The sequence below is a fragment of the Falco rusticolus genome, chromosome 2 (genome assembly GCF_015220075.1).
Source record: "Falco rusticolus isolate bFalRus1 chromosome 2, bFalRus1.pri, whole genome shotgun sequence".
NCBI classification, from domain to species: Eukaryota; Metazoa; Chordata; class Aves; order Falconiformes; family Falconidae; genus Falco; species Falco rusticolus.
This window is the reverse complement of record NC_051188.1, coordinates 61,980,598-62,006,080: the sequence shown is the minus strand read 5'-3', so window position 1 is coordinate 62,006,080 and position 25,483 is coordinate 61,980,598. Positions and strand designations below refer to the sequence as shown.

Genomic DNA, 25,483 nt, shown 5'->3' with positions numbered 1-25,483 from the left:
TGTACTTTCACCTTATATGACACTCCTTTATCACACCACCCACCCTGCCCTGGGAAATCCCACCTCAAATGCACAAGCAGACTAATACCAACAAATAGTTGGCCTGTCCATTAGTGAGGAGAGCTTGGGGTGGAAAGGAGCTTAGACCACAGTTGCTCTTTTTGAAGGTTACTTCTGTTTCCTACGAAGAAGTTGCCTGGGCAAAATCCTGAAGCCATGATGTTTAGGCACATACAACTTTCCAGGCACTATTAAAACACAAACAGTAAAATGAAAACATGGAAAGTGTCTTTTCCTCTTCAGTTGTAGTTTGAAAAATATATATATATGTGCATAACCATAAAAAACAGTAATAACCCAGGATAGTATACCTGTAAGTATACTCTACCATTAATGTTATTTTATATTATTTAGCACATTGAAGACTTCCCACCTTGCATAATATCAAATTTCAAGGAATAGAACACTAATCTCATGCATGGCACACTTTAAATAAACTCTAAGAGAAGCAACAAATCATTGTGCTAACCATGACTGTCCAAAAAGCTCACACATACAGCAGCAAATACTGAAGAGCCTCCTCTTGTTCTAAACTAATACATTCTGTACTACTTTTGTAGCAAGTTCCTTTAATGGCATCCGTTGCACATATCAAACAAATGGAATATATGGACAGAGGTACCAAAAAAGTACAAGAAAGATGGAAAATGGATCATTTACAATGCTACAAATGTAAAAGTTATCTGGAACTTTTTAATAAAGCATCAGACCTTTCCAAGTTTAATTTCACCCTTTAGGCAAGTACAGACATGACATACATTTAAAAATGGACATTCTTTTACCACTTTACACAAATCAAGGTACAGTGCAGGAACTCCCCCCACCCCACTCCAACGAAGAATATCAATTATATTATTGTTACATTAGATGAAGTTTTCGCCATTTCTTCAGGGGAGTGACTCTTTATTACTTCTTTGATGAACTGTTCAAGGGCAGTGAAATAACCCTGGCACTGCCAAGTGTCATTATGAGTTCCATCAGGAAATATCGCCAATCTCTTAGTCCGAGCTGGGGATAATTCATAAAGTTGCTTCATCATAACTGGTGGAATTAACTGGTCAGATAACCCAGAGATGAAAAGAGAAGGCATTCTGCACTGAGAGATTTTTCTGTAGGACAGAAATTTATTTTTGTAGCACCATAAAGGAAGATACCTCATTGGAAAGAAAGAAAACAAAGTGCTGGCCATGTAAGGGATGCTAAGAAAGGTGTTCTCCACCACGATGGCAGAAATCCTATGGGAATTTTCAGAAGCTAAGTGAATAGCTACTGCTCCCCCCAAGGAACGGCCAAAAAGAAAAATTTTTGTTTTATCAAGATCAGATCGAGTCATCACATAGTCTAACACAGCCTCAGAATCTAAGTACAAACCTTCTTCACTTGCTTCTCCTTCACTTTTTCCATACCCTCTATAATCGACAAGAATTAAGTTTACTTTCAGGTTTACCAGCATTAACAAAGCATTTGGCAACCTGTGGCCGATGTTGCCTGCATTCCCATGAAAGTAAATGATGGTTGGAGAATATGCTGCATTGTCCCCTGTGTATCTCAGCAGAATAAGATTGAGAAGAACTCCATCTTTGGTTTTGATGAAGATATTTTCATGTGGTATACCAGTAGGCATAGGAACATAAAGGCGTGATGAAGAGGGCTGTTCAGGAAAGTAAAGCAGCACATCCTGGAATTTATATAATATACCCGCTATTGATACAAATATTAATATAAGTAGTATAATGCCTCCATACAAGTGAAAAGTTACTATCAAGGGTAGAAGACAAATGCGGCAGAGACTCCAAGACCAGGAAGCCAAAGCTAGTAGCCATCTTTTAACAAAGGTCCAAAGTATCCATGACTTTTCCATTGTAGAAGTCAGTGATCTTTTACTCCAAGCAAATCCTGAAAAAAACCCCAAACATACATGTATAAATATAGGAGAAAGAAAAAGGAAGCGATTTAAGCATTCATACTTGCAGAATATTAGTGGCAAGTCAATACATTAAAGCAAAAACATCAATCTTAGTGGTAAACTCCCTCTGATTTTTTGGAAACCATCCAACTCTGTAGAACAAGCAGAAAGGCAATCATAAGGAAAAGGCTTTAGAGCTCTTCAAAATCCCATTTACATTACTTCAGCAGGCAAGGTTCACCAGCAGCACTAGAAATTTTTTTATTGGGACCATATGCTTTCCCCCAGTCTTCACTACCAACCAACAGAACAACCACACAGAGTGTTATCACCAGTTTGTCAAAACTTCTCATGTACGTATTTCTAGAATCCAGAGAACACAAACAAAAATAGCCCTTACTTTTAAGTTACTCCTGATTAAGACCATGAGGAGCACTCAATAAGCCTATGCACTTCACTCTGCAGCCAGTGAAGGCTCACAATGCATACCAGATCTGCTGTATCTTGGCCGTCTTTCAGAATCTTTATCAACCACGATTACAGAGCATCACAAACAGGTCAGAAGAAGACTTCTCTAGAGTAAGATACCACAGTGCAGTTACACTCACGACAGCTGTTTTTCTATATTTGGATTGGTTCTTATTTATACTGATAGTTTTCCACTATCAGATTGGTAATCCTTATTAAATCTTCAGCTGAACGAAAGATTGCACCATCATAGAAGACCACTGAAAACAGTCAGCTAACTGCATTATCCTCTGATCAATGAAAATCACAACTGCTGAAAAGTCCAAACACGAAAACAGACTCATGACATACATGCAGCATAAGATGAGGAGAGTGATGTTACTGACAATGGGTTAAATCTTCTTTCACACCATAAGAAATAGTTATGTCTGACAGCACACACAAAATATCTCATTATTCACTGCTGGGTTCAAGTGTTGTATAGAAATAGGCAAAAACTGTCAAATCTACATGAGAACTACAGTAAACATTCAGTCAACGCCAAGTTGAATAACCATACCGCCTGGAAGTGACAACACAAGCTCACTTGTTTAAGAATACTCTAAATTATATAGCAGATGATAATTACGGTTTAGACATACTCAAAGTTATAACCTCCTAAAATGATGGAGTGCAGTAAGAAGCACCCAAGCATTCAGTTAAGTCACAGGACCCACACCAAACTAAGCTCTATGGCCTAATACTACCGGAGAGGGCTGTAACTGCAGCAACCATCTTTGTAGGATCGAGTGATAGAAGGTAACCTCTGCACTCTACAAATATGATAAGCCCCTAAGATGACCAGGAAAAGTTGCCATCTCCAATTATTTTATGCAACAATTAGATATTAATCAGAAATCTGTTAAACCTTGTCACATATTAACCAAAGGCAATACGAAAATAAGCTATTATATAGTGCATCTACTCCAAAATATGTATTTCACTAGTTTTACAAAGGAGTCTAAACAGCAGGTATCCCAATAGTGTTCTCTCGTATTATTTATGAGCTCATGTTCCATATCCACATTCAAGTAGGCACAAATATTGTCTACATGAAAATTTAATTATTTTAATCCATTTCTCTAGTAAAGAAGTCACAGTAATTAAGAGACAGATAAAGCAGGTACTTTAATTTGTAAGAGAACTTCCTAACGAAGCTGACAAACATTTCCTGCATTACATTTCCAGAGTGTAAGAACACTGGGTTTTACTGTGTTATTATGCCTCTTGTTATCTATGCTATTCAAAACTTTGCTGAGACTCCAGAAATGCTTTCTAAACAAGACATTCATAAGAGACCCATCATTAAAAACAATTACTAAAACCCAAAGTAGTAATAAAAATCTTAAGGTGATTAAGTTTTGCAGATGGCTATCCCATATACGCTAAGGATTACTATTTGAAGGCTGATACTTACAGCTGAATTCATAAGCCCCGTTAGTTTCACTTATGCACTGCTTTTATTTTTGTTTCAGTAGGGTAATATCAAAATGCTATATGATGAGATACTTCTGCTGCATGATTACTTTAATATACACACAGGTACATAAAACCCCTTTGCTACTGGAGTGGCAGGCTCAATGCATCCTACAACTAGAACTCAACATATGGTAGTTAGCAGGAATGGTAAACTACACAGCCACAAACGTTTCATACTCACCTACATATATGAGTAAAGCTGACTACTTGGCACTAATGAACAACTACATAACTATTAATGTTTTCTTCACAGCTACATGAAACTTCACTAGTTCTGTCCATCTCCAGGCTGGAATCAGACCATGTCTCTTACTTGCATCTTACTGCAAGATTTGTTAGCTAGAGAACGAACATATGAGTTTCTCCTATGTTCTTCCCCACTTGCTTCCAATACTAACTGAAAAATCACTAGAAAGAAAAATAACGGTTTCTCAAACACACAGGCCTAGAAGAAACTCTAAACCAAGTCAGTACCAGCTCATCCTCAATAAAGCTACAAACCATGCTTTCTGTGGAGCCCAAAGTAGCAGGCCTTCCAAACATTATCTTGTTTGATGCGAACAATGGAAACCGATATAAACAGAACCAAATTCCCATGTAAAGGTTATAAATAAAAAGGGTAAGTTAATACAGTAATTTTCAGTAAACGATAAAGTGCCCCTCAACACTTTTTAAAGGGTATGAGATTTGAGACTGCTCAACATACTGCAAGACTAAACACACACACACAAAAAAATCTCTTATTGGTATTCATTTCCCATTACTGTTCTGCTGGAACCTTAAAAACCTTTCAAACACTTTACAATATAACGTGATGATGCAAAACCCCTATGTTGAATTACGAAGAGCATGCATTGAAATCCTCCTGTATCTTTAATTTTTGTGATTAATAGGGTGTGAGAATAATCAGGGAAAGGGGGAGAGGATAGGGAAGGAACAGGAGAACAACATATTTAAGACTTTGATGTCTGAGCTGGTCAACCTGAGAAACAGACTGGACCCACCACCTGGAAAAACTTGTTTCTCTTTCTAGACAAGACTACAAGAATCACTTACAGACTTGCTCCGTAACTGCTTGATGTTCCAGTTAAGGCAACAAGTGTGAACCTCTTTACATCTTCTAAAAGACAGTATTTTAATTAATTTGTCATATGACTAGTTACTACTACTTTTTTAAATGGTTGACTGTTCAACAGTATTATCTGTTATATTGCCTTCTACTGTCAGAAGTATCACAGCTCTACAGAGAGATGGCATGAAGCATCACCCATATATTAGATGGGGACAACTGGAACCAAGGGAACTCAGCAAGCTGGCCAGTGCCAGGCTAGTGGAAATTCTGTTTCAGCCAGGGAAATAAGGTTTCTCTACAAATTTCCTTTTCAAAACTCCTAGATAACACATTAACCCAGGGGTCCTGAAACTACGGCCCACCGGCCAGATACGGCCCCCAAGGGTCCTCAATCTGGCCCCCAGTATTTACAGAAACCCCTCACCCACCCACCCCTGCTGGGGTGGGGGCGGGGAACCAAGCAGCCGCAGATGACTGCCTGCCACTGCATCCGCTCACCGGCCCCCTGGTTAAGAAGTTTGAGGAGCCCTGCATTAACCCCTTGAAAATCATCCTTGCTTTACTAAAAACCCCCTTTTTTTGAAAGAACATTATATTGCAGCACTATATTTCAAACAGTCATCATAACTTCGCCAATGACAAAGTATTCCTATAACAAGAAGTGACAATCCATTTTACAGCATAAACATAACGGTATTTATAACCGCTGATTATTGAAACTAAGTTAGAGGGTTTGAAAACAAGCATAAGGGATATTTTGGGGTTTTGGTTTGTTGGTTTTTTAACTTGTCATGAAAGCCAATGTCCGTGACAAATACACAAGTCATTAAGAGCAGAAGCATATAGTTTTATCTTGTAGATGTTTTCCTAAGTAACTTACATTAATGGAAACTCCTACATAAGCTGTTCTTGTTCTTAGCTACTCTTAGTACTAGAAAATGTTTTCTAATACTTAACAGGAAGGGAGACTTAGTAAATTAAATTCTTCACTTCTACGTCAATGCTTATTAACTTTCAAATATGTAACCTACCTTCAATTTCTCCAGACTATATAAACTCAGTTCCTCTGTATTCTCCTTACAGATGATGTTTTCTTAGTCACATATATGATCAGAGGTTTTTCCTCTAGCATCTACCTGCTTCACATTTCCTCCTGTCCCTCTGATAAATGCTGTATTATTAAGGTTAGCCTTTGTGAATGCTGGTGGTTCTCACAAGTGCCTTGTTGATGATGCTTGTGAACATTAGAAATAAGTAGAAGACAATGTTGAAATACAAAGTTCTGTTGTGGAAACCATTAACACAGAACAACAATGCATCCCAATTCAACAGTAAGACCTAACAAAAGTCAGGTTTAGACAGACTGCTGCTGTACCCTTGGCTTAAAGGCCATTAAAGACCAGTTCAGTTTACACAGCCACAGCACTGTACTGCCTCTCAAAACAGAAATTTAATTAGGAAGTGATGAGTTTTACTTTTACGCCACAGGGATATACACATGTGTAGATCTGTCCACACGTATCTGTATCTATACATTTTACATCTCCCACTGCTGAATCCACAGTGCAGGAATTATTGCAGAGCTCTATGTTTTATCAGGTGAGTGACAAATCTCACAATAAAGTAGCTACTGAAAAACGTAAATCACTCATAACAACAAAAATGCTGAGGGAAAAAGCTGAAGTCTTTATGATCAAGACATATAATAATATTTTGCTGTGCCCTAATGCTATTCTTAAACAGTTCACATCACTATCAACTGAAGATCATAAACCACGCAACTGCATACTTAAAGTAGTTGGGAACAATTTTTCATTCATTTTTAATGGCAGTTGAAATTACTCTTTTACTCGCCACAAATTCTGTCTTATTTTTTTGTCTTTGTCAAAATTTTTAATATTAAAAAGTGCTATTTTAATATACTAATACATTATAAAACATTTACCTTTGGATGTGATGATTTCCCAGGCTTCATCTCTGCCTGAAAGACAATTCCATTTATGAACTTTGAGTAAAACTGCTTTTGAATTACACACATAATTACTGTTTGTCTTCAGCTACCTACAAGAAAATTAAGAAGTGCTAACTGCCAACACCCTTGGAAATTACATCTACTTTACTGATGAAACCGTGCATACCAAGTTTGTGCTCCTCCTATCAAGCTCAGCTTGTTTGAAACATCTGTTAAACTTGAGAACAACATCTTCTAGTGAAGTTCAAGAATCACATCAAAGTGTCCTGGACTATACATAAAATACACAGTATAAAACATACACAGCACAAAGTTATGAGAGATTTACATTGCCTCCTTAAAGTTAACTTTTAGTGTATGAGCAGCCTTGAAGTTAGTGCCAAGAAACAGCTGCTTTCTCATTAGAAGAGCTTTGAAACACAAGAGTTAGTTTTAACACTTGCTGCTGTCCTTTGGATTTCACATTTTCAAACGAACAGAGGTATTTCTTAGGAACACAGAGAAACACGTTTCTTATTAAGACAGTTTCTTTCTTCTGCACTTCCTTCCCATAAACTCTACTGCCTTCAGACACAGACAAGGTTAACAGAAGCTTTACATTTACTCATATTTATTCAGAAGACTTCTGTAAGTATAAATATTAAGTCCTCAACTGTAAAAAAAGTAGTTTCAGACAGGGAACTAATCTGGAAGAAAGCCTTCAAGCTTAGGAAAGGCAGGAAAACACACACTTCCTCAGCACTAAAATCTTGCAGAGACTCTCATTAAAAATAAAATAAAACAGCAAAGTAGCTACTCCTAACCAAGGAAAAAGCAGGCTAAGAACAACTCAAGTGTCACACATTTAAGGGCTCTGGCTCAGCTGTCCTACTTATTTCAATCAGCAAACTTCCACAGTTCTCTGAATCAAGTAGTACATACTTGTAATTTAAAGTACTCTCCCCCTAACTTTGTACACTTCCTCTCCCAAATGAACAATCTTAATGAACCTTACAAGCACATCTCGAATTATGACAGTACTTTGCCAGAAAACCAAAACAACAACAAACCAAGAACGGTTATCACTTTAGAGCCTTAGCTTTCTAGCAAGCGTGGCCTCCTAAAACATACTAATTTCCAAGCACGTTAAATTTTTACGTAAAAAGAAACATCCCGCTCAGCTTTTTCGATATATTCACTTGTGACATTAAGCAACATTAAAGTTCACATCCACCCCATCTTCTACGAGCATCCTGGTTTGCAGAACTTGTTTCGCATGGCGGCGGAGACAAAGGAAACACCAGCGCAAGGTCTTGCTGGAAGGTGCAAAAGCTCTGCCGGGGCTTGGCAGGAAAGCACCTCAAGGAACTTTTGACGGCGCTGCCAATGCAGCGGTTCCTCGGGAGACGTGCCGGCAGGCCAGCACAGCAGCCGCCCCCCACCCGCGGCCACTCCTGCGCAGGGACGAGCCGCACTTAGGCACGGCGAGATCCCAAACACCGCAGCTAACCCACGCCTGCCGTCCGCCCCGCTCCGCTCCCGCCCGCCACGTCGCGGCCTTCCAGGGCCCGGGCCGGGCCGGCCCAGCAACCCCCTCGACCCCAGCACCCCACCGCGGGCCGGCGCCTGCCCGAAGCGGGGCGAGACGAGACCCACCCGCCGCATCCTCCCGCGGGGCTGGGGCCGCCGCCGGCAGCGCCTCAGGCCAGCGCACACCCCGACGCGCAACTTCAACCACCGCTCCTTCCGAGGCAGGAAGTCACGCCGGAGCGGCTTCCGCTTCCGGGTCAGGGCCGCCCGCCCTCCTCTTGCCTCCGCGCCTTCCCCCGACCCCGGCTCCGCCAGCGCTTCCCCGCCGCCGCCGCAACTGCGCAGGCGCGGCCGCCGCCGCCGCGATAGCCGGGGCCTCCCCGCACGGACGGAACCACCGTCCCCGCGGGGGAGCGGGGCCGCGCGTCACCGGGGCGCTTTTCCCCTTCCGGGGCGGAGGGCGGCCGGTGTCACCCCGGCCCCGCAGGCACCTTCGCTTCCTCGTAAGTCTCCTTTAGGGGTGCCCGTGCCCCCGCCGTCCCACCGGTCTCCCCCCCGTCTTCCCGTTTGTCCGCTCCAGGGAGGGGGCGACGGCCGCGGAGCGGAAGATGCCCGCCGGTGCTGTCTGTTGCACCCCGCCCCGTGTCCATGGCAATGCCGTAGCGGTGCGGGGGGGCGGCACCGGGAACGCCCGGCCGCTCTGCCCTCACCGGGAGCGGCGCCGGCCTCGTAGAGCCCCGCTCCCTCCGCGCTGCCCGTGGCGGGCCCCTCGGCAGCCGGGGTGCGGCGGGAGCCGGCGGGGGGGTGTCGGGGAGGGGCCGCGCTCCGGGGGAGGGAACTGTCACCCTCCGAGCGGTGGAACTGTCACCCTCCGAGCGGTGGAACTGTCACCCTCCGAGCGGTGGCGGAGGGGCGCGCGGTGCCGGCTCCCGCCCCCGAGCTGCCTGTGCTGCGGCCGGGCGGCGGAGCCTCACCCTTAACTGCGGGGAGTGGGACCAGCTGGCGGCCCCTAAGTAACGGTAACAGTTAAATCCTAATTAGAAAACAGAAAATCAATAAATCCTAATTAGAGATTTTTTTGTTTTGAGGTGGATTAGCATGCTGGCGGTTTCTTTCTCCACAACTGTGTACTTTTTTTGTTCTTAGTGAAAAACGCACTCATGGCTTCCGCACCTGCTTCGCAGCCCTCTCCTAAAAAAACGGTGGCTTCTCGAGTGCCTTTTGCGGATTTGTGTTCTACTCTAGAGCGAATACAGCAGTGTAAATCTCGCCCGGAGAAAACAAAATATTTCAAGGATTTCCTGGATTCCTGGAGAAAATTCCATGATGCTCTTCACCAAAATGAGAAAGATGTCACAGATTCTTTTTACCCAGCAATGCGACTTATTCTTCCACACTTGGAAAGAGAAAGGATGGCATACGGGATTAAAGAAACTATGCTTGCGAAGCTGTATATTGAACTGCTTAATTTACCAAAAGACGGAAAAGATGCTGCAAAGCTTTTAAATTACAGAGCACCTGCTGGCTCACGTGTAGATGCTGGAGATTTTGCAATGATTGCGTACTTCGTATTAAAACCTAGGAGCCCAAAACAAGGCAGACTGACAATAGAACAAGTCAATGAACACTTAGACACAATAGCTAACAATAATGCTGCTAAAAACAAGGGTCTGTTAAAGAAAAGTCTTCTTCAGTTAATTACCCAGAGCACAGCACTGGAACAAAAATGGCTCATCCGGATGATTATAAAGGATCTAAAGCTTGGTGTTAGTCAGCAAACTATATTTTCCATTTTTCATCCTGATGCTGCTGAATTACACAATGTCACAACTGATTTGGAAAAAGTTTGCAGACAACTGCATGATCCCTCTGTCTCACTTAGTGATGTTTCTATCACGTTGTTTTCTGCCTTTAAACCAATGCTTGCTGCGATTGCTGATGTCCAGCAAATTGAGAAACAAATGAATAACCAGCTGTTCTACATAGAAACTAAGCTGGATGGTGAACGTATGCAGATGCACAAAGATGGAGATGTGTATAAATATTTTTCCCGAAATGGGTTTGACTATACTCAGCAGTTTGGCGCCTCCCCCCTTGATGGTTCATTAACGCCGTTTATTCATAAGATATTTAAGAGCAATATACAGAATTGCATTCTCGATGGTGAAATGATGGCTTACAATCCTGAGACACAAACCTTTATGCAAAAAGGGAACAGGTTTGACATAAAAAGAATGATGGAGGACTCTGATCTGCAGACCTGCTTCTGTGTGTTTGATGTATTGATGGTTAATGATGAGAAGTTGGGGCATGAAGTACTAAGCAAAAGATATGAAATCTTAAGTAGCGTATTTACCCCAGTAACGGGCAGGATACATGTTGTACATAAAAAAAGTGCCAGAACAAGAAAAGAAGTAATTGATGCTTTAAATGAAGCAATAGATAACAGAGAGGAAGGGATTATGGTGAAAGATCCCATGTCCACCTACAAGCCTGACAAACGTGGGGAAGGCTGGTTAAAAATCAAGCCGGAATATGTCAATGGGTTGATGGATGAACTAGACCTTTTAATTGTTGGTGGTTACTGGGGGACGGGCGCACGTGGTGGAATGATGTCTCATTTTCTGTGCGCTATTGCAGAAACACCCCCTCCAAATGAAAAACCTTCCATTTTCCACTCTATTTGTCGTGTTGGCTCTGGCTATACTATGAAGGAATTGCATGATCTGGGTTTGAAACTGGCTAAACACTGGAAGCCCTACCATAGGAGGGATCCTCCCTGTAACATTTTGTGTGGAACTGAAAAACCTGAAATGTACATTGAACCTTGCAACTCTGTCATAGTTCAGATCAAGGCAGCCGAGATTGTTACCAGTGATATGTACAAAACTGAGTGCACTTTGAGATTCCCCCGGATTGAGAAGATAAGAGAGGACAAAGAATGGTACGAGTGCATGACTTCAGACATGTTAGAAGACCTCAGACGCAAAGCAGAAGGGAAGCTGGCATCTAAGCACCTTCATATAGATGATTATAGTAAGCCACAAGAGAAAAAAAGGAAAACTGTATCAAAGGTGAGGAAGATAATTGGAATAGCCGAGCAATTTAAAGCTCCTGATCTTTCTAGTGTAAACAAGGTTTCAAGTGTATTTGAAGATATTGAGTTTTGTGTTATGACAGGAACGGGAAAATACTCAAAGTCTGAACTGGAAAGCAGAATAGCCGAATGTGGTGGCAGTGTGGTACAGAACCCAGGGCTGGATACTTACTGTGTCATTGTAGGAACTGAGAATGTCAGAGTGAAAAATATCATTGCTTCCAACAAATACGATGTGGTGAGGGCAGAGTGGATCCTTCAGTGTTTACAACACAAAATGCTGGTGCCTTGGCAGCCAGCCTTTATGATTCACATGTCTCCTGACACAAAAGAAGATTTTGCTCGCGAGTATGATTGTTACGGAGACAGCTACACAGCAGACACAGATGTTGCACAACTGAAGGAAGTGTTCTCAAGAATGAAAGACAATAAGATGATGCTTTTGGAGAAGATTGCAGAGTTAGAAGAACGTTATTCATGGAACAGCTGTCAGCTCAGTATATTCAGAGGAAACACTATTTATGTGGACTTTTATGCTGTTGTTAATGAGCCCAGAACAAAAATCCATGGAACAACACTATCAATTAGAGCTTTGGAGCTCCGTTTTTATGGTGCAAAAGTAGTTCCTCACCTTGAAGAGGGTGTCTCGCATATTGTTATAGGAGAAGATCATTCCCGGGTAGAAGAGATGAAAGCACTCAGGAGAACATTTGGGAAAAAATTTAAAATTGTATCTGAGCTGTGGGTAATACAGTCAGTGGAGGAGGGAGTTCCAAAGAATGAAAACCAGTACTTGATTTAAAGTAGGTTTTTAAGCTTGGAGCAAAAGCGTTCTTGTTGGCATGACTGGATTTGGATATTATGAGGTTGCCTTAAATTTTTGTGTGTGTTTTCATGTCTGTTTAAAGCTGTCTCTGGCTGAAGAAAAACGCTATTGTGGAAATTAGAGGAAGGCTTTCAATTACAGTATTGCGGAAGCAAGAGCATGCTAAGCTATGTTGGAGGAGAAAAAACCCACAAATTAATAATGTAAGCCTTTTACTTCACAAACTCGTCTCAGGAGAGAGCTAATATTTTACATAAGAGAATTCCTAGCTATTAATAGTGCTTGCCTCCATTTTCAAAATGGAGGCAGTAATTTATTATTTTATGGAGATTCTACATTTAAGATATTGTTTATTTATCAATTTACAATCACATTCATGTTTTTATGGAATTGTTGTGTGTATATTCCATATGCTATAGAATTCAGTAATTTATAAACCTTGTACTGTTTTAATTTATTTACATTGTTTTTAGCATTGAGCCTCACACAGCCTCAGTAGCACTTTGGTTTTAGGATATTGCATTGATCCCATGGTTTTTTTTTATGTAAATAACTATTGTGAAATAGAACCTGAAGTTCTGATTGAGGTGCTAATGAATTAATAATGAGCTATATATATATATATGTAAAGTATTAATCACTTAAAAACTTAACAATCTCCTGTGCTCATTGCAGTTAAACTCTGAAGTGCTACAGGGCTAGGTTTTTACTCTTAACTATCAGTTTATCTTTCAAAATATATTTCATAAGCTATTTGAGCAATGCAGTATTAATTTCCAAATATCCACTTCAACGTATATTTTTTTCAATTACTAAATAAAATCTGTTTTTAAAGTCTGCCGGGTGTTTTTTTTAATGAGGGAGAACTGTTGAAAGCACAAAACTTAGTTCCTGATTTTTACTCTGTTAAATAATTTATGCATTAACCTTGAGGGAAGGAAGGTTGAGGCCTTTGTTGTTATGTCAATACTGGTTTCAAATAGAACTGCTGTTGGGCTGATCACACAGAAATAGGGTTTGGCTGACCTGTTTCTTCGATCATTTTTCTGGTTCTGTTCATATAAAAAAATTACTGTAAAAAGAACTGGAAAATGTTACATGAAAGGCTAATTGGAAAGAAGTTTATTCATATTTTTTATAGTTAGTGTAAACATTACATTAGAAACTCCCTTATTATTTGAAATATACTAAGTAGGTAAAATGTAATAACCAGTTTTCTTAAGCCACCATATACATTGTTAAAATGCAGAATACTTTTTACGTATATAGAATAGTATATAGTGAGAGAAACTGCATTATTTTTTCTCCAATAATTCAAATAGAAATGTATAGAAAGATATATGTGAAATATAATACTTCAGTTTTAACTTATTGGGCTGCTTCTCTGTAATGTCATATATATTATGATTTATAAATAGAAAATGAGAAGAGAGTTTGTCTTCATACATACACAGATTTCTCTTAAATGGGTTTTAGTAAAGTATATATTTTAGGTGATCCTGGTTAGAAAGGTTATGGAAACAAAGGCAAATTTGAATATGAAAGATGAATTAGGGCTAACTCTTGAGACATTGTCAAATATCTCACTTTGAGATCTAAATGTTCTTTACAGAGTATTTTTAAAATACTGCTTCCACATCTTTTTGTTCTCTCAAAACTATGCAAAGCTGAGGAATTAGAACTAGTAACTTATCAGCAAAATTGTTACTCCTTTACTGACTCCTCTGGACACAGTGTACTGAAGGTTTATTTTTTATATTTATTTAAACTGAAGATTTACCTTTTCATAAATTAAAAAAAAAAAGAAACCCCACCTTGCAGATGCAGTATACTGTTTTAGCTTGTTTGACTTTGTATTTTGCCTCAGTTCTAATTAGAACCAGAAATTAATTAACTATTATGCACAATGATTAGCAATCATGCGTATATGTATGTGGCATGATAATTAACATACTGGATCATCTCAAGTAATTTAGGTGATGTGTATTTCTTCTTTTGGTTATTGTTTCACAAATTTACACTTACTTTAAAATGCTGAATAAGAAGTGCTGTAAACTTCATATGTCAGTGTAAAAAGAGAATCATGCTGCTACACTAAAAACAGAGGCATTACAGGTGAGGTTTTCTTTTGAGATGTTTCTTTTACGTGGTGACTTAGGTGGATCCATGGATCCTCTAAGCAAAGACATTCTCATAGAAGAACAGTAGTGGCAGAAAATAGAAGTAGGGAAGAAGTTTGTGGAAATTCTAATTTGTTCTGAAGGAAAAAATTAAGGCTGGAAATCATTCAAAAAGTAAGAATATGTTGTCCAGACACAAAAGTTTTTCTTAAAAAGTCAAATTAATTTGGGAGGTACGCAGAGCATTTCAGGCATGATGTCTAAGGATGAATATAAGGCAAGATTTGTAGATAGCAGTGAGAGCTGATGTGGATCAACAGTGTCTGTGTATGAAAAATTGCCTTTTTTTGTTTGGTGCAATAAAAGAGTTTTGACATCTAAAACTAGCCTTTATAATTAGATAGTCATCATCCATTAAAAAGTGTTCAAGAAAGAGGGAAGACTGGAATCAAAATGCTGAAACATTAACCTGATGTTGGAACTTCCAGAGAGTCTCCTCTGACTACCAAACATCAGCCTATTGTATTTTTTACTGTAATAAATGCCTCCATTTTCTTAATTCTGTTTAGATCTTTGAAAATAAGGGGTTTGTAGGTGAACATTTCTTAGCTTATTTACATTTTGTATAAAGCTGATTTTTATTTTTTAATATGCACTGGGCTTGAGAATGAACCTTCCAATTTCCATTGTAATATAAAGTTTGAAGTTTATTTTAAGATTATGCTCCTGAAGAAATGGAGAAAGAAAGAAGAGAGGAAGGGACTGTAGACCTTGCAGTTTGGGAGAAGTAGAGAAAAGATTGGTATTGTTACTATTCACTGGCTTTTAACTGGTACTTTTCAAGAACACTGCCAGTGATAGAGAAGAGTGCAACTTTCAGGGCCTGCTGTAGCAGAAAATCTGGTAGGTACCCATCCTGTCTGCAACGTGTTGGTGAATGATGGTCTGGTTTCTTTACTAGTTACAAAGGCAGTTCTGCACAGGCAATAAACTCTGTGGTCCCTGGGAGAAGGTTCCACTTTGTTTATGGAATAATTCAATAAAATAGGTTCACATAAACTTTTTTCTTCTCTGAAAGGCATACATCCAAACTGATACAGTGCAATTTTGGAATTGCACAAAGCTTGCACAAAGTATGACAAATCTCACCAGGGAGCAATACTTACTTTTATTTCTTCATATGCTTTCTTTGACTTGTCAGTGGAAACAGTGTGTGTTGGCCATACAGAGCTGGTGAAATCTCAGATGTCCTCCTATATTAGAATATACAGCTCAGTTTCATATTTAATGATGTAAAATGAAAGACTGTGGCTTTCTAGTATTGTAGACATTTATGCCAGGCATAAAGCAAGTGCCAAGTACTGTTATGCTCTTTTATACTTTTTTCATACGTAGATGGATGAAAATATATCTGTTGCAAGGCAGTGTATGGCTCCTACCTCATACATGTTTCCTCTGCTATTGTTACATAGGAATGTAAGAAGCCATAGTTGTGATGATGAAGAGACAGGTGAAACATTCTACAAGGAACTGGGAAAAGTCTCAGGATTGCTAGACCTTGTTCTCATAGGGGACTTCAACCTACTGGATGTCTGCTGGAAATACACAGCAGACAGGAAAGGAGTCTAGGAGGTTCCAGGAGTGGGTGGAAGATAACCTCCTGACACAGCTGGTTAGTGAGTGCGTGGCAAGGGGAGATGCCTCACTGGACCTGCTGTTTACAAACAGGGAAGGACTGGTGGGTGATGTGGTAGTCAAAGGATAGCGATCATGAGATGCTAGAGTTTTCAATTCTCAGAAGACTAAGGAGGGGGATCACCAGAACCACTACCTTGGGCTTCTTGGAGGGCCAGCTTTGGCCTATTTAAAAGCCTGGTTGATAGAGTCCCTTGGCAAGATAGTTCTGAAGGGCCAAGGGGTCCAGGAAGGCTGGACATTCTTCAGGAAGGTAGTCTTACAACGGAGCAGGTTGTCCCTGTATGCCAAAAGATGAGCCAGTGGGGGAGAGGACTGGCCTGGCTGAGCAGGGAGATTGGCCGGAACTCAGGGAAAAAGGAGAGTTTACCACCTTTGGAAGAAGGGGCAGGCAACTCTGGAGGACTATAAGGATGTCATGAGGTTATGCAGGGTGAAGATTAGAGAGGTGAAAGCTCAGCTAGAACCCAGGCTGTCCACTCATAAAAAATAAAAAATGTTTTTACAGATATATTAGAAACAGTAGGAGGGCCAAGGATAATCTTCATCTTTTATTGGTTGTGGTGAGGAACATTGCCACAAAGGATGAGGAAAAGGCTGAGGTACTTAATGCCTTCTTTGCGTCAGCTTTTAATAGCAAGAACAATTTCCCTCTGGGTACTCTGTCCCCTGAGTTGGAAGACAGGGATGAGGAGGAGTAGAATAAAGACTCCACAGTCCAGGAGGAAACAGTCAGTGACCAGCTGCACCACTTATATATGCACAAGTCTGTGGGGCTGGATGGGATCCACCCAAGGGTGCTGAGGGAGCTGGTGGAAGAATTCAGCAAGCTGCTGTCCATCATTTGTCCTAGCTAATGGGAGGTCCCAGAAACCTGGAGGTTATTCAATGTGACGCCCATCTACAAGAAGGGCAGGAAGGAGGATCTGGGGAAATACAGACCTGTCAGCCTGACCTTGGTGCCAGGAAAGGTTATGGAGCAGATCATACTGAGTGCCATCATGTGGCACGTGCAGGACAATCAGGGGATCAGGCCCAGCGAGTGTCAGGTTATGAAAGGCAGGTCCTGCTTGACGAACCTGATCCCCTTCTATGACAAGGTGACCTATGTAGTGGACGAGGGAAAGGCTGTGGATGTTGTCTACCTGGACCTTAGTAAAACCTTTGAGACTGTCTCCCACAGCACTCTCCTGGAGGAACTCATGGCTTGGATGGGTGTACTTTATGCTGGGTAAAAATCTGGCTGGATGGCTGAACCCAGAGAGTGGTGGTGAGTAGAGTTACATCCAGCTGGCACCTGGTCACCGGTGGTGTTCCCCAGGGCTCAGTATTGGGGCCAGTGCTGTTTAATAACTTTATCGACAATCTGGATGAGGGGATCGCATGCACCCTCAGCAAGTTTGCAGATGACACCAAGCTTGGGGGAGTGTTGATGCTGGAGGGCAGGAGGGCTCTGCAGAGGAATCTGGACAGCCTGGATGGGCTGAGGCCAGCTGTATGAGGTTCAACAAGGCTCAGTGCTGGGTCCTGCACATGGGCCACAGCAACCCCACGCAGTGCTGCAGGCTGGGGGAAGAGTGGCTGGAAAGCTGCCTGGTGGGAAAGGAACATGGGGTTCTGGTCCACAGCCAGCTGAACATGAGGCAGTAGTGTGCTCAGGTGGCCAAGAAGACTAACAGCATCCTGGCCTGTATCAGAAACAGTGTGGCCAGCAGGACAAGGGAAGTGATTGTCCCTCTGCACTTGGTGCTGGCGAGACTGCAACTTGAATACTGTGTCCAGTTTTGGGCCACTCACTTCAGGAGGGACATTGAGGTGCTGGAGCATGTCCAGAGAAGGGCAATGAAGCTGGTGAAGGGTCTGGAGTGCAAGTCTTAGGACTACTGGCTGAGCAAATTGGGGTTCTTTAGCCTGGAGAAGAGGAGACTCAGGGGGACCTTATTACTCTCTACAACTACCTGAAAGGAAGCTGTAGGCAGGTGGGGGTCAGTCTCTTCTCCCAAGTAACAAGCAATAGGACAAGAAGAAATGGCCTCAGGTTGCACCAGGGGAGGCTTAGATTGGATATTTGGAACAATGTCTTCACTGAAAGGGTGGTCAAGCATTGGAACAGACTGTGCAGGGAGGTGGAGGAATCACCATCCCTGGAGGTGTTTAAAAAATGTGTAGATGCAGTGCTTAGGGACGTGGTTTAGTGGTGGACTTGGCGGTCCTGAGTTAATGGTTGGACTTGATGATCTTAAAGGTCTTTTCCAATCTAAATGATTCTATGATTCTGTAAGTAGTTGACATTCAGAAGGCATTGGAATATGATATTGTCAAGGTCTGATTATTCCTAGGATAATTTACTGAACTCTTCTAATTCCACTTGGAATGTGCCTGCCTTGTTAAGCAAGCCACTAGTACATGAATAAGCTGAAACCTAAACATATGAAGAAAAATTATTCACTGGGCTGGGGAGAGGTAGGGTTGCTTTCTAGAAAATGGGTAGTTTGTTCACCAATGGCAGAGTAAGAAAGCCTTGACTAGTAGTTAGGTGTTTGCACGTCAGCACAACTTTAATCAGCCGTCTTTTATTTCACGTTTCCTCTGCTTGTGCCTGTACACTGAAAAGAACTAATTGACATTCTTGCTATTTTAAGTGGCTTAAAAAGTTCCGACCCTTGCATCTTCAGACAGGATTTAAAATACAGTGCCTTGCAAAATATCATACTAACTGTTTAATTATCCTTTGAAGACCTGAAAGCTAATAACACTGAAAGTAACTGCATATACAATAGATTGCAACCTGCTGACTGTATGTTGGAAGACTTATTATGCTAACAATTTCACATTTAAAGTGTTGTAGGCAGTAACACTGGGGAAGCTCAATTGCGTAGATGAAAAAAGCTCCCCTCTCTTTTTGCTAGAACTGAGCTGTAGTATTATGGTAGCTTTGGGTCTCTTTAAGTGACTACTTTATTGTAAGTGTAGTGAATATCAGAACCACATTCCTTCAATTCCTTCTTGCTTTTAGGAAGATAAATTGCTGGAGAAAGAAGAGTCGAGAAGCTGTGGTGAGTCAACATGAGACACTACCTATTTTCATGTACAGTGGTCTTTATACATACTGCATGAAATGATCACTAACTAGCTAAATGAATACTTTAATTAGAAGGCTATAAATAGCTTTTTGCATAAAATATGATGAAAAATTATTCTAATTTAAAGTTATTGAAAACTACCCCCCTTAGTTAATAAGTTTATAGTTTCTTTGTTTTGAAGAACAAGAATTATTCACATATTTAACATGTCTAGATAAATTATATCATCAATTTATTTTGATATGTGGCATACACCAACAATGGTGACTTCCATTTCAGCCACACACAAGTAGGATTTCTAGCGTACGAGAACGTCATAGATGGGAAAGAGCTCTCAGAGCCCTCAATGCACCCACCTCCTCCTGGGGTATGACTGTCTGTGCTCAAGGCCAACTCTTTGGTGGTGTAGCTGTGTTACCTTGCTCGGACAATTGTGAAAATTGCTGTGTGCAAAAAGATTTGGACAAGCCTTGGTAGGCACCACCTTCAATGCAAGTTTGCATTTGGAAACTTAATGCGGAACTTAAATTTGGAACAAACTTGGAAGTTGCATTTAAGTTCAGGCCCCTGGTCTTAGTCCTCACCATAGCTATCTTGCAGCTGTGCTTGGCCACTTACCTAGCTGATCCCAATCCTCACCAGCTGATGACTTCATGGCTTGACATTGGACCTACTTCATCACTATGGGCTTACGTAGCTGTCACTGGCTGGCCAAGTTTACCATCAACAGGACCACTTTGCTCATCTTCTTGGGTGGGACTTGTATGGTGAGACTGTGCCATTTGTTGGTGAGGATGCTAGCTCATGCCTGCCTTGCTGTCCCCTCAGCCCCCAGCATGCTTCTCCTTGTGGAGCAGCCCACTTACAAATCTTCAATACTACAGGGAATTGAATGAATGAAGGAAACCTGGCTTCCTTGCTTCTCTCCTTTATAGAAATCCTCACCCCTCACAGAACCACCTTTCCTTGTTCTCTGATATTCATCTGATATTAAGTTTGGATGTGAATTTCTTTGCAAGACTGAATTAAAACATTTTGGAAATCTTATAAATTTTTACCATTGTATATATGTTTGTTGAAGCACTTAAAAACTATGCAGTCCCTGTTGCTCATTTTCCAGTTACCCTTCCCTGAAATAGTACATCTGTATGTTTTGAAAGAGTCTGCATGAATGTCTTTGAAAAGCAGAAGGTCCCTTTATTCAGGTGAAAATAAATCAGTCAAAATCTGTCAGCTATGGTAAATGACAGATAAGGAGTATTATTATGTTTACGACACCTCAATGTAATGATCTGGTGAGAGATTTTAAAAAGCTCTTTAGTTTGCTAGTGGTGTTGGCACACTATTTTTTATAATATTCTGTATCAAACTTTGTTAAAAAGAAAAAAAAAAAAACCACCAGTCATGTAATCTTTCCAATCTATATGTAATTACAGTTTGAATTCTTTTAAAAGAGGGACTTGAAGTAGTAAGTTATAAAATTTCTTGCAAAGAAGAAAAAAAATGTTCATCTGAAGGTGACTAGGGAAATGCCTTTTAACACAGTCAGTTTAACCAAGCATAAAGCATCTCCAGCTGATAACAGCTGTTGTACTACAAAACAGTAGATGGGCCTATAAAATTTTACTGTACTACTTTTTGCTGTGAGGGGATATGAATGAGGGAACAGTCTGTAAGTCTGAATTATTGTACAAACTTAACAATGAAGGTGGAGCTTATAGGTATAATTAAAATGTTTCCCCATGTTATTTTCTAGAAGTAAGCAAATTAAAAGGCACCCATATGGAAATTATTTTCTTTTGGATAAAATATATTTAGCATTTTATTGGGATGTTTTCAACATATGTAGCTTTTCCTTTCTTTGTAATTTTGGGGGAAATTATTTTGAAAGAACATATAAGGGAAAATTTCAAGTTCAAACTGCAAGCAGTAATGTTCTTCATTTTTCTCCTACACAGAACGTAAAAAGATGTAGGATATCTAAGCATGTGATTGTATTTGAAAACTGACGTAACAAGAATGTTTAGTTGTTATGTTAGTTATATTAGTGACAAAACATATTTAAATTAATTCTTCTGTTAATGCTGTGGATAGAGGAACTATGTAAAACTATGAAACCAGAGTTCAGTTTTCTCCTGTGTCATGTATCATAAAGTAAAATACAGTTTTCAGGACTGAAGTTGCCCGAAATAAGATACCAAGGAGAAATGAAGGATTGCTACACACAAGATTTGTGTGTATCGTGTGAGGGGCTGTGTATTCCACGCTCTTGTCCTCAGTCTTTCCCAAAACAGAACAAATTTACATATCCAGTTCCATGGAGAGTTGTGCTAGTCAGAAAAGGATAATTATGATATTACTATCCTTTTCTATAAAGTTCAAATTAGCCTTTTGAGATGCATTCAGGTAGTAGGTTTTTTTTTTGATAGAACCACTTGTGGTTCTGATTTATTTATTTATTTATTCTTTTTAATTTGCCTAACGTTATGGGGCTTGTTCTAGTATAAACTAGCTTGCTAGACAAGGGGAGAGCACTACATGTTGCTTTTCTCAACTGTAGGAAGGCTTTTGATGCTGTCTTCTGTAATATTCTCTTAGACAGCTGATGAAGTATGGGCTAGAGAAATGGACAGGGAGTTGGATGGAAAACTAGTTGAACTGCTAGGCTTGAAGAGTTGTCATCAATGGCCCAAGTACAGAACAAGAGGCAATGAGCACAAAACAAAATAGGGGAAATTTTGTTTAAAACTAAGAAAACACTTTCTTACTGTGAGGGTGGTCAATCACAGGAGCAGGTTGCCCAGAGAGGTTGTGGAGTATCCATCCTTGACAACACTGAAACCCCAACTAGATACCGTCCTGAGCAACCTGCTCTATCTGACCCTTCCAAGAGCAGAGGGGTTGGACTACATTATCTCCAGAGGTGCCATCCAGCCTCAGTTGTTCTGTGATTCTGTAAGTCAGGTCTGAACTGAAGTTCCCAGTCTAATTTCTGGTGTCTTGTGAATGGGCAAACTGTCAAATGGTGGCATATTATACACTGCAAACTTAATGGAATATTTTTTTTTCATTTGCTGTACAGCTGGTATTAATATACCTAGCACTCTTATCAGTGTGACTTCATCAGCTACACATTAAGGTGAAGGAAACCCACAGAATGTATGTAATCCTGTACTGTAAAATCGATAATAAACTAATGAGTCCATAGGTAAAAGAAAAAACAACAAAAACCCCACAAAACCCAACAACAAAAAAACCCCAAACAAACTACCCCACCAAAAAAACCCCCAAACCTGAAAATCCCAAATCACCAACCAAATTGAGTTATACTGAACGTGAACAGCAAGGTTGTGCAAAGTCTCATGATCAATGGAAAGAATTTTCTAAGCACTGCGTATAAATGTTTAGATAACAGCCATATCTGAGAGAACAGAAGAGCTGCTCTCAATTTGAGGTGATATATAGCTGTATCGGTTTTGAAAGTGAAAACAAGTTCCAGTAACCTAACCACTTTTATCTGATTGCCCAGCCTTGATGCAGGTGTGCTTAAGTAACAGCTTCTTTCTTGCAGTGGAAGACTTTACAAACATAAACACTACTCCAAACCACAGTTTGAGCCCCTGTGGGCAAGCAGGTATCAAAGGAAGATGTAGAATGCTTCCACATTCTTGTACATGGCAGTTTCCTCCTACAGCCGATGTGCTACAGCCCGCCTTCCTCAGCAGGTTTTGCTACAGCAGCAGCCAGAGGCAACATGTTCTTTCTGATCCGTGTTTTCAGCTTCCACATCATACACCTGCAGTTAATGAACTAATAGTCTGGTCAAAGGCAGGTGGATAAATGGGTCATGTGTTTGTGTCTGTGCATAGACACATGTATTCAAGTAAAAGACAGTAATAGATGTGTAACGTAGCTAGTCTCTGTTTAGTTTTTGTGGTTCCTTTTTTCCTCCCTGTTCTCCCACAGTTTCTTCCCAGACTTAGCCTCTTTTGACTAGTGTATTATGGATTTTAAATACCAGACCTGTGTGCTGCCAAAGCAGAGTGATTTTATTTATCCAGTTTAAAGCTAGTTTGTGTACCTCTGTGTTATGCTGCAATCTGTCCTATTAACATGCTCATGTATGATTATATCAGCCATAGTTAAATGTCTTGGATTTTTTTTTTTAATTTTAATTATAATCTTTGACTGCTATTGGAGTAATATTAAAAACTATTTGAGGCAAAAATAAATATGAAGATGACAGGTGTCACATTGTTCAGGTCTTTTAACATGGTCATACGAATGAAATAGAAATAAACAGGATAGCCAGTTTTGTTGCTCCCACCTAGCTATAACTGAAACAGAGCAGGTGCTGCGAGTAGACTGCCTGACAGAGTGCTGTACCAGCAACCAGGACGGAGCAGGGGGATCACATGCATTAATGACATTAACAAACAATAAATAAAACACAGTTAAGAGAATGAAAAGCATTATTTTACTGCTTCATTTTTTTTCCCTTTGACTTACGTGGTATCTCCAGAAGCATTTTTTTTCTATCCTGATGTATCTAAATTCTTATGCATGATGAAGAGCTTTATAAACACACCAGCTGCTGTATACAAATCTCATACAGATTCCTGGCATACACTCAGTAAATGTCATCTGAGCTGTGGTACCGGTAACATTAAATTTAAGACCAAAATATTTTAACTTTTTCTTAGTGATTGAGGGATATAAAGGGACATCTTACCACTAGGAAGAGAATTGGGTCTTAATAAACAATGGGACAGGAAAAATATTCTCCTGTACATGTTTTGGACAGCCTGTCTTCCTGACCTGCATTTTTTGGCAGAAATGGTCAATTCAACCTTTCCAAAAATAATGCTTACATTTTCTCTCATAATGCATAATTTTTTAATGTAAAATGCATTTAGAATGATATGGTATTTGTCTCTACATGCATGACTGCACTTGCTCTGTGGTAGGTTGTCTTTATTTATGAATTCTGGTCTACGCTAAAAAGGAGTGTTCCCAATTACAGCTCTTTAATCTGTAATGTCAGCCACCAGCTATTTGTCATTGATACAGTAAACGTTCTCATTTCTTAAAACAGGCTGGTCATGTAAAAGCTGCATCCTTAGCACTGGCCAGGCCCTTCTAGCTGGTGCTTTTTTACTGTTTTGGATAATGCTCTTTAATCCAGGCCAAACGCTCAGCTTTATGGACAACAGCGTGGTAGTGGCAGGCCTGGATCTGTCTAGCCAGGATGAAGTGTTGAGCCTGGGCTGAGCACCAAATGTGGAGAGGAGCCTTGGGACCATGGAAAATCTATGCTAAGCCCCGGGTTGTATTCAGGAGCAGAGTGGAAACATAGAGAAGTGTCTGGGTTTTGTGGTCCCTGGGCATGGGCAGAGCTCTGCTGGGGCATTTGAGCTCATGGGCAGACTTGTAAGTGGTCACTGTTGGCCACACAATTATAGGTAATGTGAAAACAGAATGAGTGCCCAGAGGCCAGAAAAAAAGCCTGTAGCTTCCTCTTTTGCAGGATGAAGAGAGATGAAGAATGCAATGTTTGTGCAACCAAAGTTATCGGGGTGAATGTCCAGCAAGGGCAGTGGCAGGACTTAGCTGCTGTTCAGTAAGCCTTCACCCACAGATGTATGCCCTTTGGCTAAATCCCAGAATTCTCATAGGGAATTTTAATATTCATTTGTTATCTCATGAAGGTTTTAACAATCAGACAATGCACAAATCACAAATTTTCTTTCACAATTATATTAAAAGCTAACAAGAAATAAAATAAAGATTAAAATCATTTAGCAGCATTCTGCAGTAACTGTTCCCCAAAGATCAGCGCAAGCAGTGAAACACGGTCAGGAACCAGTTAGGCAGGTGGCCAGCATAGATAACTTGGATCTTCAGTATTCAAGCGAAACAGTCTTTGCATTGATATCCAGCCTAATCTCTTCACTCCCTACCCCTGAACTCTTTTCTCCTCTACTTACTCCTTTTAGATGGGGTTGCACCCTGCAGAATCCTGTGCTAGGTCTGGTTTTAAATGCTGTTGAAAGTGGGAGACAGGCTGTTTCAATTATTATATTTGGCAGGATGACTTGAAAGTTAGTTAAATGCAAAAAAAGGAGTTCACTCACTGACATTAAGCAGCATGTGCTGA

The 25,483-nt window shown here is 40.5% G+C and overlaps 2 protein-coding genes across 3 annotated transcripts; one reads left to right on the top strand and one right to left on the bottom strand.

The window, feature by feature from the left end:
* Window positions 1-597: 597 nt before the first annotated feature.
* ABHD13 (abhydrolase domain containing 13) lies at window positions 598-8,740 on the bottom strand. 2 transcript variants are annotated; one of them, XM_037375902.1, is made up of 3 exons: window positions 8,632-8,740; window positions 6,970-7,005; window positions 598-1,956 (listed from the first exon to the last, which is right to left on the bottom strand). In XM_037375902.1, the coding sequence occupies exon 3, from the start codon at window positions 1,919-1,921 to the stop codon at window positions 908-910; it is 1,014 nt and encodes a 337-aa protein (XP_037231799.1). In that variant the 5' UTR covers window positions 1,922-1,956; window positions 6,970-7,005; window positions 8,632-8,740; the 3' UTR covers window positions 598-907. The 2 variants fall into 2 exon arrangements, with proteins under 2 accessions (XP_037231799.1, XP_037231800.1); XM_037375903.1 differs by lacking the exon at window positions 6,970-7,005 and having other exon boundaries at window positions 8,632-8,737.
* Window positions 8,741-8,887: 147 nt separating this feature from the next.
* Window positions 8,888-13,265, top strand: LIG4 (DNA ligase 4). Its single transcript, XM_037375901.1, has 2 exons — window positions 8,888-9,008; window positions 9,652-13,265. The coding sequence occupies exon 2, from the start codon at window positions 9,666-9,668 to the stop codon at window positions 12,402-12,404; it is 2,739 nt and encodes a 912-aa protein (XP_037231798.1). The 5' UTR covers window positions 8,888-9,008; window positions 9,652-9,665; the 3' UTR covers window positions 12,405-13,265.
* Window positions 13,266-25,483: the final 12,218 nt, after the last annotated feature.